Source organism: Seriola lalandi, unplaced genomic scaffold, assembly GCF_002814215.2.
Source record: "Seriola lalandi dorsalis isolate HSWRI2012SDOR001 ecotype SW California unplaced genomic scaffold, Sedor1 jcf7180002052132, whole genome shotgun sequence".
NCBI lineage: Eukaryota > Metazoa > Chordata > Actinopteri > Carangiformes > Carangidae > Seriola > Seriola lalandi.
The window spans coordinates 1,222-20,949 of record NW_019522685.1 but is presented as its reverse complement, the minus strand read 5'-3'; the positions used below and the strand labels follow the sequence as shown (position 1 = coordinate 20,949).

The following is a 19,728-nucleotide window of genomic DNA, read 5'->3' as shown; positions in this document are numbered from 1 at the left end:
TGCACATTACACGTTTTTTTTTTATTTGTATAAAAATTTAATTCCACTGACTAAATATTTTGGAATTCCACTTTGTTTTTTTTACTTGACAATTTTTATATTTGATGACAGTAATTACAAATATTTATACAATAAAACAGTTACAAATGATGTTAACATGTAAAGTCACTGAATGCAAAGAATTTAAGACAAGCTATAATTAAAAATGTAGTATAAAAACATGTTACAGCATTATTCAGAGAGATTCTTACAGTGATCATGTTTGCAACACCACTTTTTATGAGGAGATTACAACAGATAAGATGATTCCTTAATAGGCTACGTATAGTATAGCATACATTTTAAAACATGAACATCATACATAACATCTTACAAATAACATGGCAATACAAAACAGTGACGAAGCCGTAACAATTCATATGTAGGAGACTCTAATTTGAAGTTTTTGAAGGAAGTCATTTTGAAAAATAATAGTCTTTTTTTTTTCAAAATAAGCCCCATCATCGAAAAAGATTTAAGGCCACCGGCTAAATATTTGTAGCATCAAAGCTCCAAATGAGTAAAAACAAAAACAAAAAAAAAAAGCTTAAAGACCTTCTTCTTTGACTAAGTACTCTGGCAGCGTCTGGAAAGCAGTCACAGGTACAGTGACTGGAACCGTCAGGGATATGGCGCTGGGTTCAACGGTGGAGGGGGAAACCTCACTGGGGGGTGGAGGAGAGGGCAGTGGGTCCGTGTGAATAATGTTTATGTCACTTAGTTGTGGGGCGGCCGGAGCAGCGTCCGCGTGAGTCCGTAAGTGCTTGCGAAGGTAGGCGGCAAACAGAAACGCTTTGCCACAGTGGGAGCAGCTGTGAGGTTTGTTGGTGGAGTGGATCTTCTGGTGTTTACGTAGTCCAGACTTGTTGAGGAAGCCTTTGCCGCAGCTGTTGCAGACATGAGGCCTCGGCTTGGGATGCTGCTTCTCATGCTCCTGTAAGTCTGCCAGCTGTGCAAACTCTGCCTGGCAGGTTTCACAGACATGTGAGCCCAGAGGCACAATCTTAGTAACAGTTGGAGGAGTAGAGTCGATGGAGTGAAGATTTTCGTGGGACTGAACTTCATCCCAGGTTCCAAATGTAGCATCACAGTGCGTACAGGAGAACTGAGGGAGAGTTGTGTGGGCAGTAAAGCCTGAAGCTGACCCTGCCTCTGCCTCCTGTTGTTGTGGCTGCTGCTGCTGCTGTTGTTGCTGCTGTTGCTCAGAATGCTCAGCTAGATGAGTTCTCTCATGTTTGCGAAGGCTTGAAGATACAACAAATGACTTCAGACACTCTTCACATTTGAAAGGACGCTCTCCAGAGTGCACACGCCGGTGCTTGTTGAGGCTGGAGCGCTCAGCGAATGACTTGTCACACTCAGTGCAAGAAAAGGGCCTAAGTCCTGTGTGGACAAGCATGTGGCGCCGCAGATCCCAGGATGCTACAAAGGCCTTGTCACAGCTCTGGCATTTGTAAGGGCGCTCTCCAGAGTGAACACGTTCATGCACGGCCAGATCAGCCGGCTGCCTGAACCTCTTGGAACACTTATCACAGGGGTAGGGCTTGAAACCCAGGTGGGCTCTCTGGTGGCGACGGAAACTGGATGGGTCAGAAAACATCTTGCCACACTGTGGACAGAGGAACGGCTTCTCACCAGAGTGAGTGCGGAGATGAGACTGGTAGGAGGACAGCTGGGTGAAGCCTTTGCCACACTGCTCACACTGATAGGGTTTATTCTGGGAGTGAATGCGCTGATGGCAGGCCAGAGAGGAGGAGCGGGAGAAGGCTTTGCCACAGTCTGAGCACAGGTACGGCTTTTCCCCAGTGTGGGAACGCTCGTGGTTCTTCAGGTCCTTGAGCTCTGTGTACGTTTTCCCGCACTCATCACAGGCATACGGCCGGTGGCCCTGGTGGTTCCTTCTATGTTTTCGGAACACAGAGGGATCAGCAAAACTCTTCCCGCACTCAGCACAGAAGTATGGCTTTTCTCCTGTGTGAGAGCGCATGTGCACCTTCAGTTTAGACAAAGTGGGGTAGCTCTTAGAGCACTGACGGCAAGAGTAAGGACGCTCTCCACTGTGCTGTGTCATATGGATCCTCAGGCATATAGCCTGCATGAAGGCCTTACCACACTCCGTGCATATGAAAGGTTTCTCCCCAGTGTGAGAGCGGCTATGGTTACGTAGCTCTGTGGGCGTCTTGTAAGCCTTGTGGCAGTCAGGACACTGAAAGGGGCGCTGGGCTGAGTGAGTGCGCTCATGCTTCGAGAGCTGAGCCTTGCTCGAGAATGTTTTGGTACACTGTGAACATGAGTGTTGCTGCTGACGGTCCTTTACGTGTGCCGACAGCTTGTGGCTCCGCAGAGCTGACAGACTCCTGAAAGCCTCTGTGCATGTAGAGCATTTGAAAGAAGGTTTGGCTTTTGGAGGCCTGCCTCTGCCACGTTTCTTTGCAGGCTGATCCTTCAGCATCTCTTCCTCTTGCTGGCCCTCTTCATCCTGTGCAGGAGGGGTGTATTGCTCTGCAAGAGGTGGGCTGCCAGGCTGAGGAGAGGCCATCTTTATATCTGCAAAGATATGATATAAAAAGATTTTAGACTTATTATTTAAATAAACATAATTAGCTGAGTAAGAGTATAATACTGGAAAATTGTTCAGACATCAGACTCAAGTTCTATAGCATATGAAATATCTGAGCAGCTTGTCAGTGACAGTGGCTGATGGTGGACAAGTGAAAAAAAAATCTGTATAATCACATAATAACAGAAATATGTGGGTGTGCGTTCAATCACAAAATGGCTGGCATTAGGACCTCAGGGACAATAAGCTAACCGCTTTGATGCCAGAGGAAGTTGGCGATGCAATGACAGAGATCAGTGTGTATGAATGACTGACATCAGGCCGACCGGAGACGAGGCTCGAATATCACAAGTCAGTGTGATGGTGATAACAACTGGACACGATATGTACGTATTCCGCTTTAGCTAGCTTGCCTGCTAAACATTTTTACTAACTCAAAATGGCTGGCTTTAGGACCGGCTGCACCAAATCACTCGACAGTGTCATCATCACCATGACCGTCATTACACGGGGTGGATTGCGCTAACATTAGCTGTCTTTATATCGTATGTGAGAAACAACGATCTTTCTTACCTGAATCAGGACATTAAAAATTGGCCGATAATGCGTGGGACAATGTCTGGTACGCCACTGCATTTACTGAGACACACAGTGATTGCTGTTGACTGGCTGCAGGATGGGGGACGGCTCTAGGACCATGATGACGAAAGCTCTCGGCAAGCCAAGTGTGCAACATTTTAATACGTTTAATGGTAAAAGAAAAAAAAACACCAGGACAAGACCCGTAATATATGAATTAAAACCCCCGGGTAAAAAGATGGTAGTCATGATAAAGTTAGCAAGTAATCTTTAATTATGGAAACACGCCTGCATAGTCAAGCGAAGATAATAAAAGGCTCATAAGTCAATGGCAGTGCTAGCTACGAGTGCTAGCCTGAAGCTAATGCTAATGTGCTTTAGGTATTTTGCGAAAACCAGAGGCAGAATAGTGAGATGGACATTTGGTTTTTATTTGCGTTTAAAGTATGCTTTGTAACTGCTTTTTGCGCTGAGCTCGCTGCGGTTTGTACTAACTCGAGTTTTAGCCCACCTACTTGCCTTTTAGAGGGAAGTATTTCCCTGCTGCACATTTCCTGTTTCCTAGCAACAAGAGCAATGTGGAAACGGGGATGGAAGGGAAAAAAAGACAATTGGGGAAAAAAGGGGGGTGCCCTTTACATAAAATTACGTTTCTATAATAATGAATGAAAATATATCTTCGGAGGCATGCATTGAATCAGTTCTGTTGCAGGTATTTAATTTGACGCATTTGCTAATGTAGTAATTCCGCATTTAAAACGACTTCTTAGCTTTTTGGTGCAATGTTTGTTTAGCTAGCCATGATGATGCTAGCTGGTGGCGCGCTAACGTTAGCCCACTGCTCTGTGATACAAATTTAACCGTAATGAACTTGTCCACCCTTCCTTATAACCTTTTGAGGACGAGTATGTTCACTCTATTTTTGTTTATAATGTCGGAGAACGTGGATATTTGCAGTGGCAATAAATGTGTCAAGAGAGGCGTTGGTCTCCCGGTTTATTGACATAGCTAACGTTAGTTCAGTTAGCCTGCTGGTGCAGAGATATAGAAAAACATGTTAGGTTGGGCAGAGTCTCCAGCTTACTTCATTCAGCTTGATAAATGAGTGTTTTATCATCGTTACCTGCTGGTTAAGCAAGTCTACTATGGCTGATTTTTCCATTTATTGACTTGGACAGATTTACTGTAAATCAGGATCAGCGCAGATCATGCTCACAGAAGCTGCTGAACTGACACGCGTAATTTTACAATTTGAGTTGTCAGTTTGTATGGTGGTATGATTATTTGAAGCTTAAAACTATTATATTTAGGGTAAATGTGTGTTACATCACCTCTATCTATTTGTAATCTATGCCTAACTCGTTGCATAAAACTTAATACTGTAATCTTCTTTGTTCATGTATTTACCACAGCTTAAATTGGCATGTCTTCTGTCTTCAACAGCTCAATTTTCCTGCTTCACCTAAACTCAAGTCAATTTCCTGATTGTGTGGAAGTGGTTCTCAACGTCCTCTGTCGTGTTTCCTCCCTGGAATCACCGTGGACCTTACTGTAAAGACTGAATTCTTCTTTTTATACAGACAAGAAAGGCATCTAATGCATTTCCCGCCTGCATATTCAGACACTCTGTGTGTGGTGCACTTAATTCAGTCGTTATCTTGTAATGGCAGTGCAAGACCCTGGCAGGACAACGGGTTTTCCTTGCAAACAGTGTGGCATGGTATGTCCCAATATGCCAAGTCTGCTCGAGCACATGGATGCTCACCTTCAACAAGAGGAGGAACGCAAATTTAAATGTGATGAATGTGGACGTGGTTATAGGCATGCAGGTAGCCTAGCCAACCACAAAAAGACTCATGAAGTAGGTTCTTTTCAGTGTAACATATGTGGTAAAGAAAATTCAAACGCTTTGTCCCTGAAGAGTCATCTCCGGAGCCACACTTCCCAGAAAAAGTACTCCTGTGCAGAATGTGGGAAAGCTTTTCGTCTGGCAACACAGCTGGCTACGCATGAGAGGGTTCACCTTGCTAGGCGAGCAAAGGAGCAGTCATACAGGAAGGTAGACATGGAGTATCCCACACATGAAATTGAAAATGATCACCCACATCATCTCAGTGAGCATTCAGCCAGTGTCGGGACTTCTACAGCAAATAGCCCAGCTGAGGACAAGACAGAGGTTGTTTATAATGCACAAACTGAAACCTCTGATGATGCAGCAAATCGACCTTTCAGATGTGATTTGTGTGACAAATCGTACATACACCATCGAAGCCTGACCAACCATAAAAAGACTCATCAGGTGGGAATGTTTGAGTGCACAGTCTGTTTCAAACTGTTCAATAACATGGCTGCCCTCTACAGCCACCAGAGAACTCACAAGGCAAGAAGTGGGACAGACCCTGGTTCAATGGGTGGGTCATACACAGGCACACCACTAGGCCAGTTTTCACCTCAGAGCCAGGATGCTCCTGTAAATTTCTGCCATTTGTGTCAGGTACTATTCCCCAGCGATGAGGAGTTCCAAGAGCACATCCAAATGCATAACTCTTCTTCTGTGTCATTTGGGCTTCAAGATAACTTGTTAGAGAACCACAATATATCATATGACAACAGTATTGCTTCACCGGAGTCAAATTTTTATGCATCTCCTATAAATAATGTACCTTCAGTATCATCATTAGATAATCATGGAGGTTTTGATCAGCCACAGGAGCAGATTATTAGTAATGGTCATGTGTACTCAGATTGCTCCAATAATCAAACTCCATCTTCCAGTAGCACTCAGGGAGAACCCCCAATCATCGACACAAGCATTCTCGATCCTGTCCTGACGCACACACAAAACGCTGACAATGCAACAGAAATGGAAGAGACTTCAACTGTAGACTCTGATGAGCGTCCCTTCAAGTGTCAAATCTGCCGTAAAAGCTACCGGCACTCTGGGAGCCTCATCAACCACAAAAGGTCACATCAGGTTGGAATTTACCAGTGTTCTGTATGCAGAAAGAGCTATCCTCACCTGGCTGCCCTCAAAAGTCATCTTCGTCTCCACAAAGCTCAGTCGTCATCTTTTAGCCTCAATGCTGAGGGAGACTGGCTCTCCTCAGAGCCCCTGACTCTGGATAACCAGCAGGGCTGCTTCTCCTCACAAGAGGAGGAGGACAGCACTCAGCCTGTGCTTGGTATCAATCAGAAGAATGGAGTTGACCACAGCAATGGAGCATTGTACCATGAGCCGTTTAATCAGGACTTTTCCCACGATATGACAGTGCATCTACCTCACAATGAACACCTGATGCAGAGGCATATGTGTGCAGACTGTGGTGAGACATTTTCCGATATTGAAGGGATTAAGTCCCACAGTTGTCCACTGCTACAGCAGCAACATGACACTACTAGCAGTGAGTATGAGAATAGTATAAACTTCCAGGACAGTAATGGTCACTATTCCATTGGAAATCCAGGGAGTAATGTAGAGTTCCATGGTCTGAATGGTAGCCATGACCAAAGTTACTTTGAACAGAATTTCCATGAAAATGTGAGCAGTCATCAGCTGAATGGTGGCGGAGAAGGTGATAACGCTGAAGAGGAGGATGATGATGGAGATCTTTATCAGTGCTCTATATGTGGAAACAGCTACACCAGCATGAGGGCGCTCAGGAGCCATCTCCGAGGGCACACACAGTCCCATGGTACTCCTGCAAGCTCAGGGCCTTCATCCATGTCCTCCCATGAAGAAGTGAAAGATGATGAGCTGGGAGAGATGATGATCTGTAGTACATGTGGGGAAAGTTTTGCCAATAGGCAGGACTTGATTACCCATCAGCTTCTGCACAACACGGACCAAGTAGATGGTGTTAATCATTTACATATGGACAACAGTGGTGCGTCTGGAGGCAAAGAGGAAGCACAGAGTATCATCTGTGGCAGCTGTGGCATTTTCTGCACCAGCTATCATCATCTTGAAAACCATGGCTGCACAGCTGAGAGGAAAGATGAGTCAACGCATAGTAAAGAGGAAGTGAAAGTAAATGATGTTGCCCAGCATGAAGACACAAGTCGCATTAAAGAGATGGGTGATACTAAAGCCCGTCAGTACAAGTGTGATCAGTGTGGGCGGTCCTACAGACACGCTGGCTCCCTCCTTAATCACAAAAAGTCCCACAAAACAGGTGTATTCAGATGTCTCGTCTGCCAGAAACGCTTCTATAACCTGTTGGCCTTAAAAAACCATCAGAGATCACACTTCGATATTAAGAGGTTAGTTCCAACAATAATGCACATCATTGGTACATGTACAGTTCTTACATTTGTCACTCATGTTAGAAAAATTAATTAATGTTAAAAAACGAGAAGAGAAGCTAATAGTTGCCTATAAAGTCTCTGTTTTTTGTGTCATAGATGTGTTTTCTCATCCTGGCTTTTTCATTGTGTAGACTGTTTCCAGTTTTGCAAACACAGAATTAACTAATTATGCCTCCTCTCCTCCCCCAGGCATACTTGCCATGAGTGTGGGAAAGCCTTCAAAATTCAGAAGCAGCTATTGAACCACCTGAGGAGGCACAAAGAAAACCAAGCCAAAATCCAGGAACTCAACAACCAGATCCAGGCCCTCATGCAGATGAATGGGACCCGGTCAGATGGAGGAATGCAGTCCTTGACTTCAAATTCCAATCAGGCTTTTACCTCTGCTCGACACTGCAAGCAACTGCTTGAAGAAAAATCGTCTCAAACAAAGTGTGAGACTTCAGTCAAATCAGAGGACACAGATGACCAGCGACCTTTTGCCTGTGACCAGTGTGGGCGTACGTACCGCCATGCAGGAAGTCTGGTCAACCACAGAAACTCCCATAAAACAGGTGAATATTATTGTTCTGTTTGTAACAACACTTACTCCAATCAACTAGCAATGAAAAACCACTTGCGCACCCACTTTGCATATAAAAAGCACTCTTGCCAAAACTGTGGAAAAGGCTTTAGAGGAAAGAAGCAGCTATTAGCTCACGTCTGTGCAAACCTCAGAAACGATGGGGCTGGAGGCAGGAGGGGCCTAAAATCTAGAGCCTTGAAGTGTAAGGAATGCAAGCAGGCCTTTTCCTCTGCTGACAAACTGGCAGCCCACACCTGTGATAAACCTTCAGGCAGCAGTGATGCACAAACAGATATGTCTCCAAACAAAGAGGAACGCCCTTTCATGTGCAACATATGTAATCGCAGCTACCGCCACGCAGGCTCACTCCTGAACCACAAAAATACTCACAAGACAGGACACTTCAGCTGCACCTTCTGCTCTAAGCCCTTCACTAACCCCATGGCTCTACGCAATCACACACGCATCCATACACAGAAGAAAAAGTATGTGTGTCTCACATGCGGAAAGGCCTTCCGCCTTGCCAGTATCCTGCACAACCACCAGAGGGTCCACAACCGGGTGGCGAGTCACTTCAGCTGTCCTGCATGTGGAAAGAGCTTCCAGGGCAGGTCTGGTCTGAAGAGGCACCGGTGCCGCAGAGGTCAGGAGAACTCAACAAGAGCTGGAGTCCAGCAGTCAGAGAGGGGCGATAAGTGCTTCATGTGAGTTACTCTCTTATTGAGAATTGAGCATGTAAGTCTTGTTCTGTCTATTAGTCATCATTGGTGTACTTTTCATGTATTTTCTATTTTTTAAACAAAATTATCCTGACCTTAAATGGGCCCATATATCAGCCAATATTTTTTTGTTATTGCAGATGTATCTGTATGAGTGTATATATTGGACTGATACGTTTCCAGAAATTGCAGTACAGAAATGCAGACAAAGTAAAATTTTTGTGCACCAGAAAACACTGACAAGTTTATTTTTCAACTGCAAAATGTCCCACTCAATACATATCTTGGTTACAATACTTAAAAAAAACAAAAACAAAATATCAATAATATTAATGTTATGTGTTGGTGTGGACTTTTAAAGTATCAGTATTGCCCTCAAAAGCCCAGTATTGGTTAGGCTATTATTAGAATAGTACAGTAACATTTAATGATAGCAACAGTAGAGGAATATGTTCAGAGATGAGCAGTTTTATAAATAATTTACTGTCGGTTGAAATTATCTGGGTTGCAGTGTCTTATTAGGGACTGAACATGAACGTATCCCTGCTGCAGGTGTGACCTGTGTGGGCGCTCCTACCGCCACGCTGGCTCCCTCCTCAACCATAAAAAGACACACTCCGAAAACCTCCACCACTGTACCTTGTGTCTCCAGACATTTCCCGATCCTCTCACCCTACAGATACACTCCCAGATGAGGCGTCACTGCTGCCCCGAGTGCGGCAAGACCTTCTGCCTGGTCGCACACCTGCAGAGCCACATGGAGGTGCACTCAAAGGACCAGGCTGTGATCTGCAGCCTCTGCCAGCAGAGCTTTCCCACCACAGACAGTTACCAGCAGCACCACGACATGCACCACAGTGGTCAGGGCCCCTATCAGCACGCTGTGGATGAACCCATAGATAACAACCACTGCTGGGACTCAGGAATAAATCAGGCCATGGGGATGGATGAGATGCACAAGCAGGTTCCACCACCTCTGTCCCATATTCCAGGAAGCATCACTAATTCACAGAAGGGCAATGACACTGCTGGCACAGAAGAGAAGAGCCACGTCTGCGAGCACTGTGGCCGCACTTATCGACACGCCGGCTCCCTCCTCAACCACAAGAACAGCCACAAGACGGGTTCATTCTTCTGCTCCATTTGCCAGAAGGAGTTCACCAACCTGATGGCTCTCAAAAACCACAGGCGCATTCACACGGAGCCCAAGCGCTACCAGTGCCTGGAGTGTGGGAAGGCGTTCCGCGTGTCCACTCAGCTCATATGTCACCGACGCATCCACACCAAAGAGAAGCCCTTTGCCTGCCTGCTGTGCGACAAGAGCTTTTCCAGCAAGTCCAACCTGCGGCACCATCAGAAGATGCACCAGAACACGCAGACCTACGACTCCTCATTTAGCATGGATGCTGACACATTTATGGACCTGGACATGGGGTCTTTCCTTTAAAGTAGTACTCCAGATCATACAAGAGAACAAGACAGGTGGTCCTCTTATTATCTGTTATGTATCCCTCTATCAGTAATTGTAAAACAGTATTTTTTTCAGAAAGTGCTCCTTGGTCCTGACAGAAGCTCCTTTTGAAGATGCACATTTCATTACAGACTTCCAGTCTTACCTCCACAACAGATGACAACATCACTGAAAAGTGAGTTTATCAGTCAGCTTTTAATAAGGCCTGAATGTTTTTCATGAATGCACAGGATCCCAGAATACAGGGCAGGTGATGAAAACATTAGTCGCCGCTCATTCCTCAATGACAAACCAACCAACCAAAGTGAACAGAAAAGTGCAGCCCAGGTCCATGTAAGAACATCAACACTGATATCATGTTTTTGTAAGACTACTGTTTTAACGGTGATCTCTCCTCTCTTTCTATCTATTGTGTTCAGTGCCTCTGTAAGTTCCTTAGGAAACAAAATATACAAACTATATTTATCTTTGAATCCTTATGTTAGCTTTGCCGTTGATCTCGAAGGACTGCTCACTGTCCTTTGCGATTTCATATAGGGCAAGCCTGTTGTTATTAAGTCAAATACCTCTGGGTGTGTCCAAAGGTCAGTGGCAAACTGAAATCATATTATCAAGTAAATAGTTGTACTGCTAATAATATTCACATTGAGTGACATTGTATGCTAAAATGGATGTATTTATTAATTTATTCCTGTTATTTTATGTCCATATTTTATTAGAAAAACTTTTTATGAATGTTGTTAAAAAACTGTCTTCTTAAACTCATGTAGCCTTTAAGGAACTTCATCAATCGATTTGTAACTCATTAGTTCTCAGTTACAACAGGCAGGAATGGACGACCCGAGGATGGTGCGTTGTTGGCAGCACTCAGGGTAAACCTTCAAAAGGAACATACCTGATGTGTAAAACATTGTAGATAATCTGTTTCAGAACTCAACAAAGCATTTTTTCCACTTGTGCCATTTCAACATGTTTATATTTTAGCTCATGTAACGGTTCTCAAAGTCACTCCAACATTTAGTTAGAGCTGCACATGCAGTGCATGCTGTAATCCATCTTGGAACATTTTGAGAAGCATCAGTAATGTTGAAGTGCCAGTGCCTAAAATGTAAACCGACTGTAGCAGTTTAATGTAAACAAACCTCCTTTCACTGTACTTGTTATACTGTAACATAATGTTTTGGTTTTTTGTCCGCTACATTTGATTTCTTTTATTATTTATCTGATGATTTGTGAATCTTTTCAGCCACAAACATTTCAAATGTCTTAAAGCAGTCAATAACTAAATATTGCAACGGTGAGGTGAAAGTGGTTCCTTTTTGTCTCTGTGAAAATTTTGAATTTTTTCCCCCACAAATGCTGTATATGAATCAAATAGAATGATTTTGCGTTTGTACTCTCAAACAAACAATTATGGACAAAATGCCTCATTTCTGCTAAGCACAAGTATTACTGCAAACATACCAGAGCTATGTGAATTTGCAGCGACAAACCAGTTTCATCTTCACTGTTCAAGTTCATGAACCACTTATTTTCTGTGAAAAATGTGCAATTATTGATTCTTTCTTTTTTTTTTTTTTTTTTGCTGAAGTTGTCTAACGTGGATGTTGTTCCTTAATTGTTTAAAAAAAAAACAAAAAAAAAACAGAATTCTAGCAGAAGTGAACACATGGCCTTTGTTTTTATAATAATCTAAAATGAGATTTTCTTTATGCCATATACATTACATTTCATGTATGAGTATGTTGGCACTGGTCAGAAGTATGAAATACCTCATGGAAAGCCCTGCCTACCTAGTAACTGCTACTTAATGCCTCATGCAGCTTAATTGTAGGGGATACACTGTAATCATACAAACTCAGATAATTACCAATTGTAAGACATGGAAGGGATGAAGCATCACTTTTAAGGTTTTACTTTGTAGTTTGCAGAATCTCTTTCCACCATAACATGGTTGTGTCTCTGCAGTTTGTTGTTTTCAGAATTATATTTGCACACGTGTAGTTGAGACACTTGTAGCCTAAGGACGACAGTTGGTCGATAATAATGCAGCCGAGATGTTGATGTTTGGGGTGTTGACAGGCAACAAGTCGGCTGCTTGATAGCTCACCTCAGCTCATTTTGCGGGTCGTAATATTTAAGCAATATGCTGAAAGTATTATTTCAGTGCACAAACTGAGTACATCTCATTTGTCTTCAACAGATTCAGTATATTAACAATATTCTTCAAAAACCATGACAACTTGCCATTTCATTACATAATTTAAAAGCCTGTGTGTATTAATTGTAATCATTTAGATGATTCCTATAACATATTTTCGTATGCCATGGTAGCCTACATGTAAAACGGAACATGCACATTTCAGTTAAAACTGTAAACTGACTTTATTTTTGTACAATGTTCATGTTCTTATTTCCTGTATTTTAACACGTTCACTCTGTCATTGATCACAATCACATCCTGGTATTTGTGGTGCGCGTTAATCTCAGAGCTCTCTGTAAATATTAGAATGAAAATATTGGTTGGATCTCTGTACATTTATGGCAAGATTTTGTTCGGCAGGAGAAAATGCTAGATTAGCTATTGTGTAATAAAAAGCATATACCACATGTTCTGATTTATTGGATTTTCAGTGCTCAAAAATGTCTGCTCAGTATTTAATTCATATTTATATAACTATTTTGTCACTCTGAAGCGTAGATTTTTACTTCTTTGTTAGAACTTAGTTTAGAATATAAGCAAATTATTGATAAAACTAGTTGAAATCAATTAAAAGACTTGGAAAATGAAATGTGTTTATTTCTTGTCCATGTTTGTCCTACTGATAGTCATCAATACACCTCGAATTATTATTGAAAGTTGTCAGTTTTATTGTGAAAATACTTTTGGTACACAAAGCAGTTTATAAGATTGCATTAAGTAAAAGAAGCCAGTGCATGTACAGTATATACAGTTAGAAAAAGAAAGCAAGAGAAATAAGCAGAAAGTGTTAGTTATTGCTCAGTAACATCATTGGCTGGCCTAGTGGAAGTTCAACAAAAATCTTCACTGGAGTCCCTTTAAAAATGTGCTTGTCCCTCGCAGTTGATGCAACACAACACTGCAAGATACTTAAAAATAAATAATATAAACATCTGAAAAAAAAAGAAATGAAGTAATCTGTATTTTAAATGATTCCCTAATTTTGCTGCCACAGGGCAAGCAGTTTACCCACAAGCAGACAGATCCAAAACAAGACCTGAAACATTGTCAGTGATAAAATACCACAAGTATTCTCAAATACTCACATACTGCATGATGGTTTGAAGATTTGAAAAAACAGACATTTTGTACTATAAAAAAAAGCGAAAAACAACAAACCTGCCCACCATGTTTCTCACTGGTTTGAATGGCCACAAAATTACAAACAGACATCTAGACATGTTGTTGCAGATCTGAAATCATTGGACAGGTCAGAGTCAGCAAGCAATGTGATTGTGTAGCTCCACCTAAAACACTGTAGGTGTAATTTTCTTCACTACAGTACATTCCTTGCAACATTCCCACATGTAAGCAGTTTGGGGTCTGTGTGTCTAGTGTTTCAAACATCCTGTCCTACGAACGCTGGGACGGTAACGTGCATTCTGGGGTTGAAAAATTGAGCTAGCCTCATCTAAAACTCAACTAAAAACATTAAAACAGACAGACAATATTGTTATGACCTGCAATAAAGGGTCTGCATTGGTCTCAGGAGACCTGGTAACAGTGCATGAGTACAGTTTGCTCCCTTAAATCAACAGTTTCATCACTGTATCAGGCCACTAAAAGAACAGGTACATGGAGGTACTGAGAGGGACGAAGGCTAGAATACATTTCACCTACAAGTAGCTACATTCAAATGGCCTTGATGTGCCTAACAGTATGTCTTACTCACATGTGGTTTATCTTTAAGAGGCTGTTGTGGTAACTAACTGACAGAGAGACCCCGTCTAACCCCTCAGAATAGCAGGGGATCAAACTGCAGCCCAGAGGGCAGCAGTAGCTGTGTTACATTCATTGGAGTCCTGCTGGAAAACGGCACAATACAAAACAGAAGCATGGATTTATAGTTTCATCTTGATTCTGGATCAAACATCTGTAAACCCACAAAGGTCGTCCAGATCAAAATCTCATTTAGGTGGAATATAAAGGCACAGAATCTGAAAGAGATGCCACTCTAGTATAATGTTGTTACTATTCCTACGGAGGTGTGAGAGTTGCTCGATGTAAGTCCTGTGGTCACTGTGGGACCTACACTGAGCGTGAGAACTGAGCACATCTCTTCACTGAACAGTCTAATAAATTAAAATGGTCCGATTCTGGTCAAGAGATACCCTGCAGTCAGAGTATAAACTTCATGGTCCAGAGGTTCCCGCGTCCGGCTCTGAGCCAGTCGCTGCTTGGTTCTGTCACATCTGTTTCCAGAGGAAGATGAGGCTGTGGAGGGCATGACAACAATTCAGTTCTCTTTACATTCAAATCATGTTAAAAATACACACAATTTAAGTTTCATTTACAACTAACAGTATGTTTTGATTAGGACCTGACTATGGGCTTATCAAGGCATTCTGGATTGAAGCTGCTGATATCTGATATTTGTTGGTGATAGATCCAAGCATTTTTATCCCAAATCAATTGTGAAAGAACCAAATCCAAATCCTGCACACTGTTAATCACTTGTCCTCATGTTATGTACAATGTTTCAGTCATCAAACATAAACATAAAATCGTATAATTTTACTTTTATATCCTTTAATTTTTGGCCCTGTTTCGTTTTTGAACTGACTTTCTGTAAATAGTTTTCCTCCAGACTGGTTGAATTAAATCATATCTACTCTGATCCGATTTTCATTCAAATTCACATATTAATCTAAACCTTGTTATGCCAAAATGAAAATTATACTTACTGAAATGTTTAAGCTTGATAAAGTGGCCCTGCAGTTTCTTCAATGGGTTCTGTATGACAAAATAAAAAATAAAAACATGATCATTTTCCCAGCAGTTACTGTGCATGTACAACTTGTCTCTGAGCATAAGTGAACACACAATAAGAGCTATTTTCTGTGCTTTTTCTTGTGGTTTGTGACACAGCTGCAAAGGCTTCATACCAAAAAAAAGGAACTGCACACAGTGTGCACATGTTTGCTTTGCACCAGGGGCAATAAAGATTTTTAGAAGATTACTTGACCTTAGAGTAATGTCATCAATAACTCGTCCGTTTGCCTTGAATGTCACACATTTAAGGTTTTTCCTCCATGTCTTCACAGAGACACACAGTGCAAGAAACTAACACAAAAGTAATCTTCTTGGGTGACAGAGCCCTTTAAGGCTGTAAGAGGACACTTGACACTGCAATTTTATTTTGTTGAACAGTGGTGGATTACAGCGTCTCAGTTCAGGAACATGGAACACTCTTGTCACTTACAGCTATTCTTTGTGATTTAGGACAAATAAATACTGTGTCATTGCCTCAGAATGAAATCTGAATCACTTTTAAAAGTTACAAAAGTTTAAGAGAAACTCACCACGTAGAGGCCGCTTGTGTGACTTGCGTCGATGCACCATGACCCCGATTATCAACGCAGCACCGACAAGCACGACGGCCAGAACTGAGAAACTGGTGATGGCTGCCAGTTTCCACACATCAGGTGTGTCCTCCACAGGTTTACCTGTTGATAAAACAAAAAGAACTTAAACTGCAAAGCTGAAAGAGAGGATACTAATGTATGAACCAATCATGGCAGAGGTCATTTACATTCTCAGTTTCTGAGCCAGTGTCTTACATGTGTTGCAGGACGGGGTCTTTGGGTACTGCTTGCATGATGCACACGGCACACAAACGTCCAAGTCTGAGTTCCAAAACTCTGAAATGCCACACTGACCTGCACACAGACAAACATCAAAGATGAACTCTTTGTCATTATGACACTTTATAATTCATAAGTCTTTCACCGGAAACAGTTTGTCAAAGCTGGGCCCTGGTGTTTCCAGGGCAAAACATTTCTTATTGTTTATGAAATACAGTATTTAATACTGTTTTAAGCCAATTAAATATTATGATCTGGAGTTAATATTTGAAAACATGATTTGTGACACATGCAAATGCTTTAGCAAGCAACCATAATTCCCTAACACTAATGAAATAAAATAAACCATAAATTCAGCTGGAGTCAGTAAATGCAGGTTTGACCTGAGCAGGACATGTGAGAAACTTTGTGGTTTCCTTTTCTTATAAAAACGAATCTGGGAAATTCCTTTGGGTCAGACTTCTGATGCAACCGAACTGCATTAGAGAGAATTACTCAGTAACTTTCAGTGCATGAGCGGGCAAACAGTACGAGAGGAGCAGGATGTGTCTTCACAGAGTGCTTCCGCTGAATTGTTTTGATTCTGTGTGTGCGTGTGACTTCCAGAGAATGAACAACCGTGTCTGTGAGAGAGAGGTTGGCGGACGGTGGTTACACTGTCAAAAAGTCTACCCCTGTGGACACAATGGAAAGCTTCTTTTTCTTTTTATGGCAGCTGGACAATTAAAACTGTGCACTTCCCACATGGTGAAGAAGAAGCCTGAAGATGTGACACAGTTAACACTAATAGTAAAATCAGTATAGAGACCGGTTTGGTGTTTTTATAGTGTGTGGTTTTCACTGCAGGTTTAACATCCTGGCTTAGGTTAAGAAGTAAGAATGCACTAATACCCCGAGGTCATGAACAAAGTAGAGAGTATTGTGACATCAAGCTGAAAAACAAGCTCTGCAAAACAATATTACAACACAAAGTCAGCCTAATAAGATGACAGAAACAACACAAGACATCACCACATGACAGATAATGTAACACGGAAATGGTTTAAAGATATTTGATAGATAAAATGATAACAGTCTTGCTTCCTCTTCAGTGTCACACATGTATTTGCATGAACAAATTCTTTTGTGTCCAGCATTAGGAAAAAGAACCACGTCGAGCCTAGATTGAGTCATCATTTGTGGTAACTTTCATATTCAAACTGGCTGCTTTAATCACCACAGAGAGCAATAACAAAACTATCAGAGAAGCGAGTTTGACGTAAACCCAAAGTACTTAAAAGACTGTGCAGGACACTGTGAATGTTTGAGTGACAATTAGAGCAGTTGATGAATATTGCGAAATCAAGCTCAGTAGCTGACAAGCCAACTGTCAGAAACTGTGCTAAACCACAAAGGTTAATAAGAAACAATACCAGACGTGATGGACTTACAGAAAAATTAAAGAAGGAAATAATCTGTAGATATTTGATAGATGAAAGGGTGATCATCATTCTTTGCTCAGTGTAAACAATCAGAACAGGTTTGTGTCTAATTTCACAGATGGTCTATTGTGATGAGGAGTATGTTTCAGTAAAAATATTCTATTAATGAAAAACCCTGCATTTAAAACCTTGTTTAAATTTTAGTACATACATATTATCAGCTAAATGCACTTTAAGTTTAAAAAAGTACTCATTATTTAGAAAAATGGCCCCTGTGGCTGACTGATGCAACCTTGCATACTGTGAGCAGCTTTTTTCTGTTGTAGCTGTGTGGCTCTGGTGTGTCACAAAGTAAATCTGATGGGGGTAGAGGAGTGAGGGGATAGGAATGATGATTAATGGTGGTGGGAAGAAGAAAAGTTCTGCTTCACAAATTTGTGTTCATTTTTGGATAATTTGCCTCTCTGAGCCTCAAACAAATATTCAAATGAAACCATCTGAGAAGTTTAGAGGAGAGATGTCTCTGCTAACAAGTCATCTGAAACCAACCTAACTAGATGCAATTTTTTTGATAAGCAGTCAAAAAGATGATGAAATTATGTATTTAGTTGCTTTCCACCACTGATGACATTAATCAAGCTTCAGTTCAGTATCATTTATGACAAAGGAAAGCAGAAAATCATGAACACTGTGAAACTAAAACTTTTGTTATATAGTTTTTGGTATATTTGCTTGAAAAAACTATGATCAAAATAGTTGCTGATAAATGTTTTTTGTTGTCAATTAACTGATCAAAGGCCATTTAACTGATTTTACACGTGAATTTCATTTTACTTGTCACGAGAAGTACTTGTCAGCCTGTAAAAAGAAGAAGTTTGAAAAGCTAACCCTGATGATGTCATAACAAGGACATGGGTTTGCATATGGATGGAAGAGACATGTCCCTACAGCCTTATACTATGATATTTGTTAACGTTTTTATGCCTTATTTATACTGACGTTTTTATAACATTTTATGCTTTACTATACTATCACGTATTTTGACGTTTTTATGCCTTATTACACTATGACGTTTTTTTGACGTTTTCATGCCTTACTACACTATGACATTTTTATGTATTATTACACTATGATGATTTTTGATGTTTTCATGCCTTACTATACAATGACAATTTTATGTCTTATTACACTATGACATTTTTTGATTTTTTTATGCCTTACTATACTATGACATTTATAAACCTTATTACACTATGACGATTTTTGATGTTTTCACTTCCTTAATATACTAAGACATTTTTAAACCTTATTACGCTATGACAATTTTTGACGTTTTCATTCCTTATTCTACTTTGAAGTTTTTATGCCTTACTATACCATGACGTTTTTCTGTATTTTCATACTATGAGGTTTTTTAACGTTTTTATGCCTTACTATACAGTCACATTTTTTTACAACGTTCACATTTTTATGTGTTATTACACTATGAGGATTTTTGACGTTTTCATGCCTTACTATATTATGACATTTTTATGCCTTATCATACTATGACGTTTTTTGACGTTTTATGCCTTACTATACTATGACAATTTAATGCCTTACTATACTATGATGTTTTTTGACGTTTTTATGCCTTACTATACTATGACGTTTTTATGCCTTACTATGCTATGACGTTTTTTGATGTTTTTATGCCTTACTATGCTATGACGTTTTTCAAGGTTTATGCCTTACTATACTATGACGTTTTTTGACGTTTTATGCCTTAGTATAATATGATGTTTTTTTTGTTTTTATGCCTTACTATTCTATTACGTTTTTTCATGTTTTTATGCCTTACTATACTATGACGTTTTTTGATGTTTTTATGCCTTACTATACTATGACAATTTAATGTTTTTATGCCTTATTATACTATGACATTTTTTGACGTTTTTATGCCTTACTATACTATGACAATTTAATGCCGTACTATACTATGACATTTTTTGACGTTTTTATGCCTTACTACATCATGACGTTTTCTTTACGTTTTTCCATGTTTTTATGCCTTACTATACTATGACAATTTAATGCCTTACTATACTATGACATTTTTTGACGTTTTTATGCCTTACTACATCATGACGTTTTCTTTACGTTTTTCCATGTTTTTATGCCTTACTATACTATGACCTTTTTCTGTTACTAAAATAGGTGAATCATTGTGATCCAATGTTAATGCAGTGGTTAGAACTGCTGCT

General features: G+C 40.7%; 3 protein-coding genes across 6 annotated transcripts; 1 reads left to right on the top strand and 2 right to left on the bottom strand.

The window, feature by feature from the left end:
• Positions 1-57: 57 nt before the first annotated feature.
• On the bottom strand, positions 58-3,289 carry znf668 (zinc finger protein 668). The gene is made up of 2 exons (XM_023400119.2): positions 3,173-3,289; positions 58-2,586 (listed from the first exon to the last, which is right to left on the bottom strand). The coding sequence occupies exon 2, from the start codon at positions 2,576-2,578 to the stop codon at positions 587-589; it is 1,992 nt and encodes a 663-aa protein (XP_023255887.1). The 5' UTR covers positions 2,579-2,586; positions 3,173-3,289; the 3' UTR covers positions 58-586.
• znf646 (zinc finger protein 646) lies at positions 2,866-12,848 on the top strand. 4 transcript variants are annotated; one of them, XM_023400116.2, is made up of 4 exons: positions 2,866-2,985; positions 4,622-7,438; positions 7,673-8,752; positions 9,320-12,848. In XM_023400116.2, the coding sequence occupies exons 2-4, from the start codon at positions 4,842-4,844 to the stop codon at positions 10,212-10,214; spliced, it is 4,572 nt and encodes a 1,523-aa protein (XP_023255884.1). In that variant the 5' UTR covers positions 2,866-2,985; positions 4,622-4,841; the 3' UTR covers positions 10,215-12,848. The 4 variants fall into 4 exon arrangements, with proteins under 4 accessions (XP_023255884.1, XP_023255885.1, XP_023255886.1 ...); XM_023400117.2 differs by lacking the exon at positions 2,866-2,985 and adding an exon at positions 3,245-3,351; XM_023400118.2 differs by lacking the exon at positions 2,866-2,985 and adding an exon at positions 3,702-3,890 and having other exon boundaries at positions 9,447-9,610.
• Positions 12,849-13,085: 237 nt separating this feature from the next.
• On the bottom strand, positions 13,086-16,185 carry LOC147819552 (tumor necrosis factor receptor superfamily member 12A; the record flags this gene model as incomplete). Its single annotated transcript, XM_087172274.1, has 4 exons — positions 13,086-14,694; positions 15,165-15,213; positions 15,783-15,926; positions 16,041-16,185. Coding segments are annotated over 3 exons (330 nt in total), but the record flags the coding sequence as incomplete, so codon positions are not given.
• Between the last annotated feature and the right edge of the window lie 3,543 nt (positions 16,186-19,728).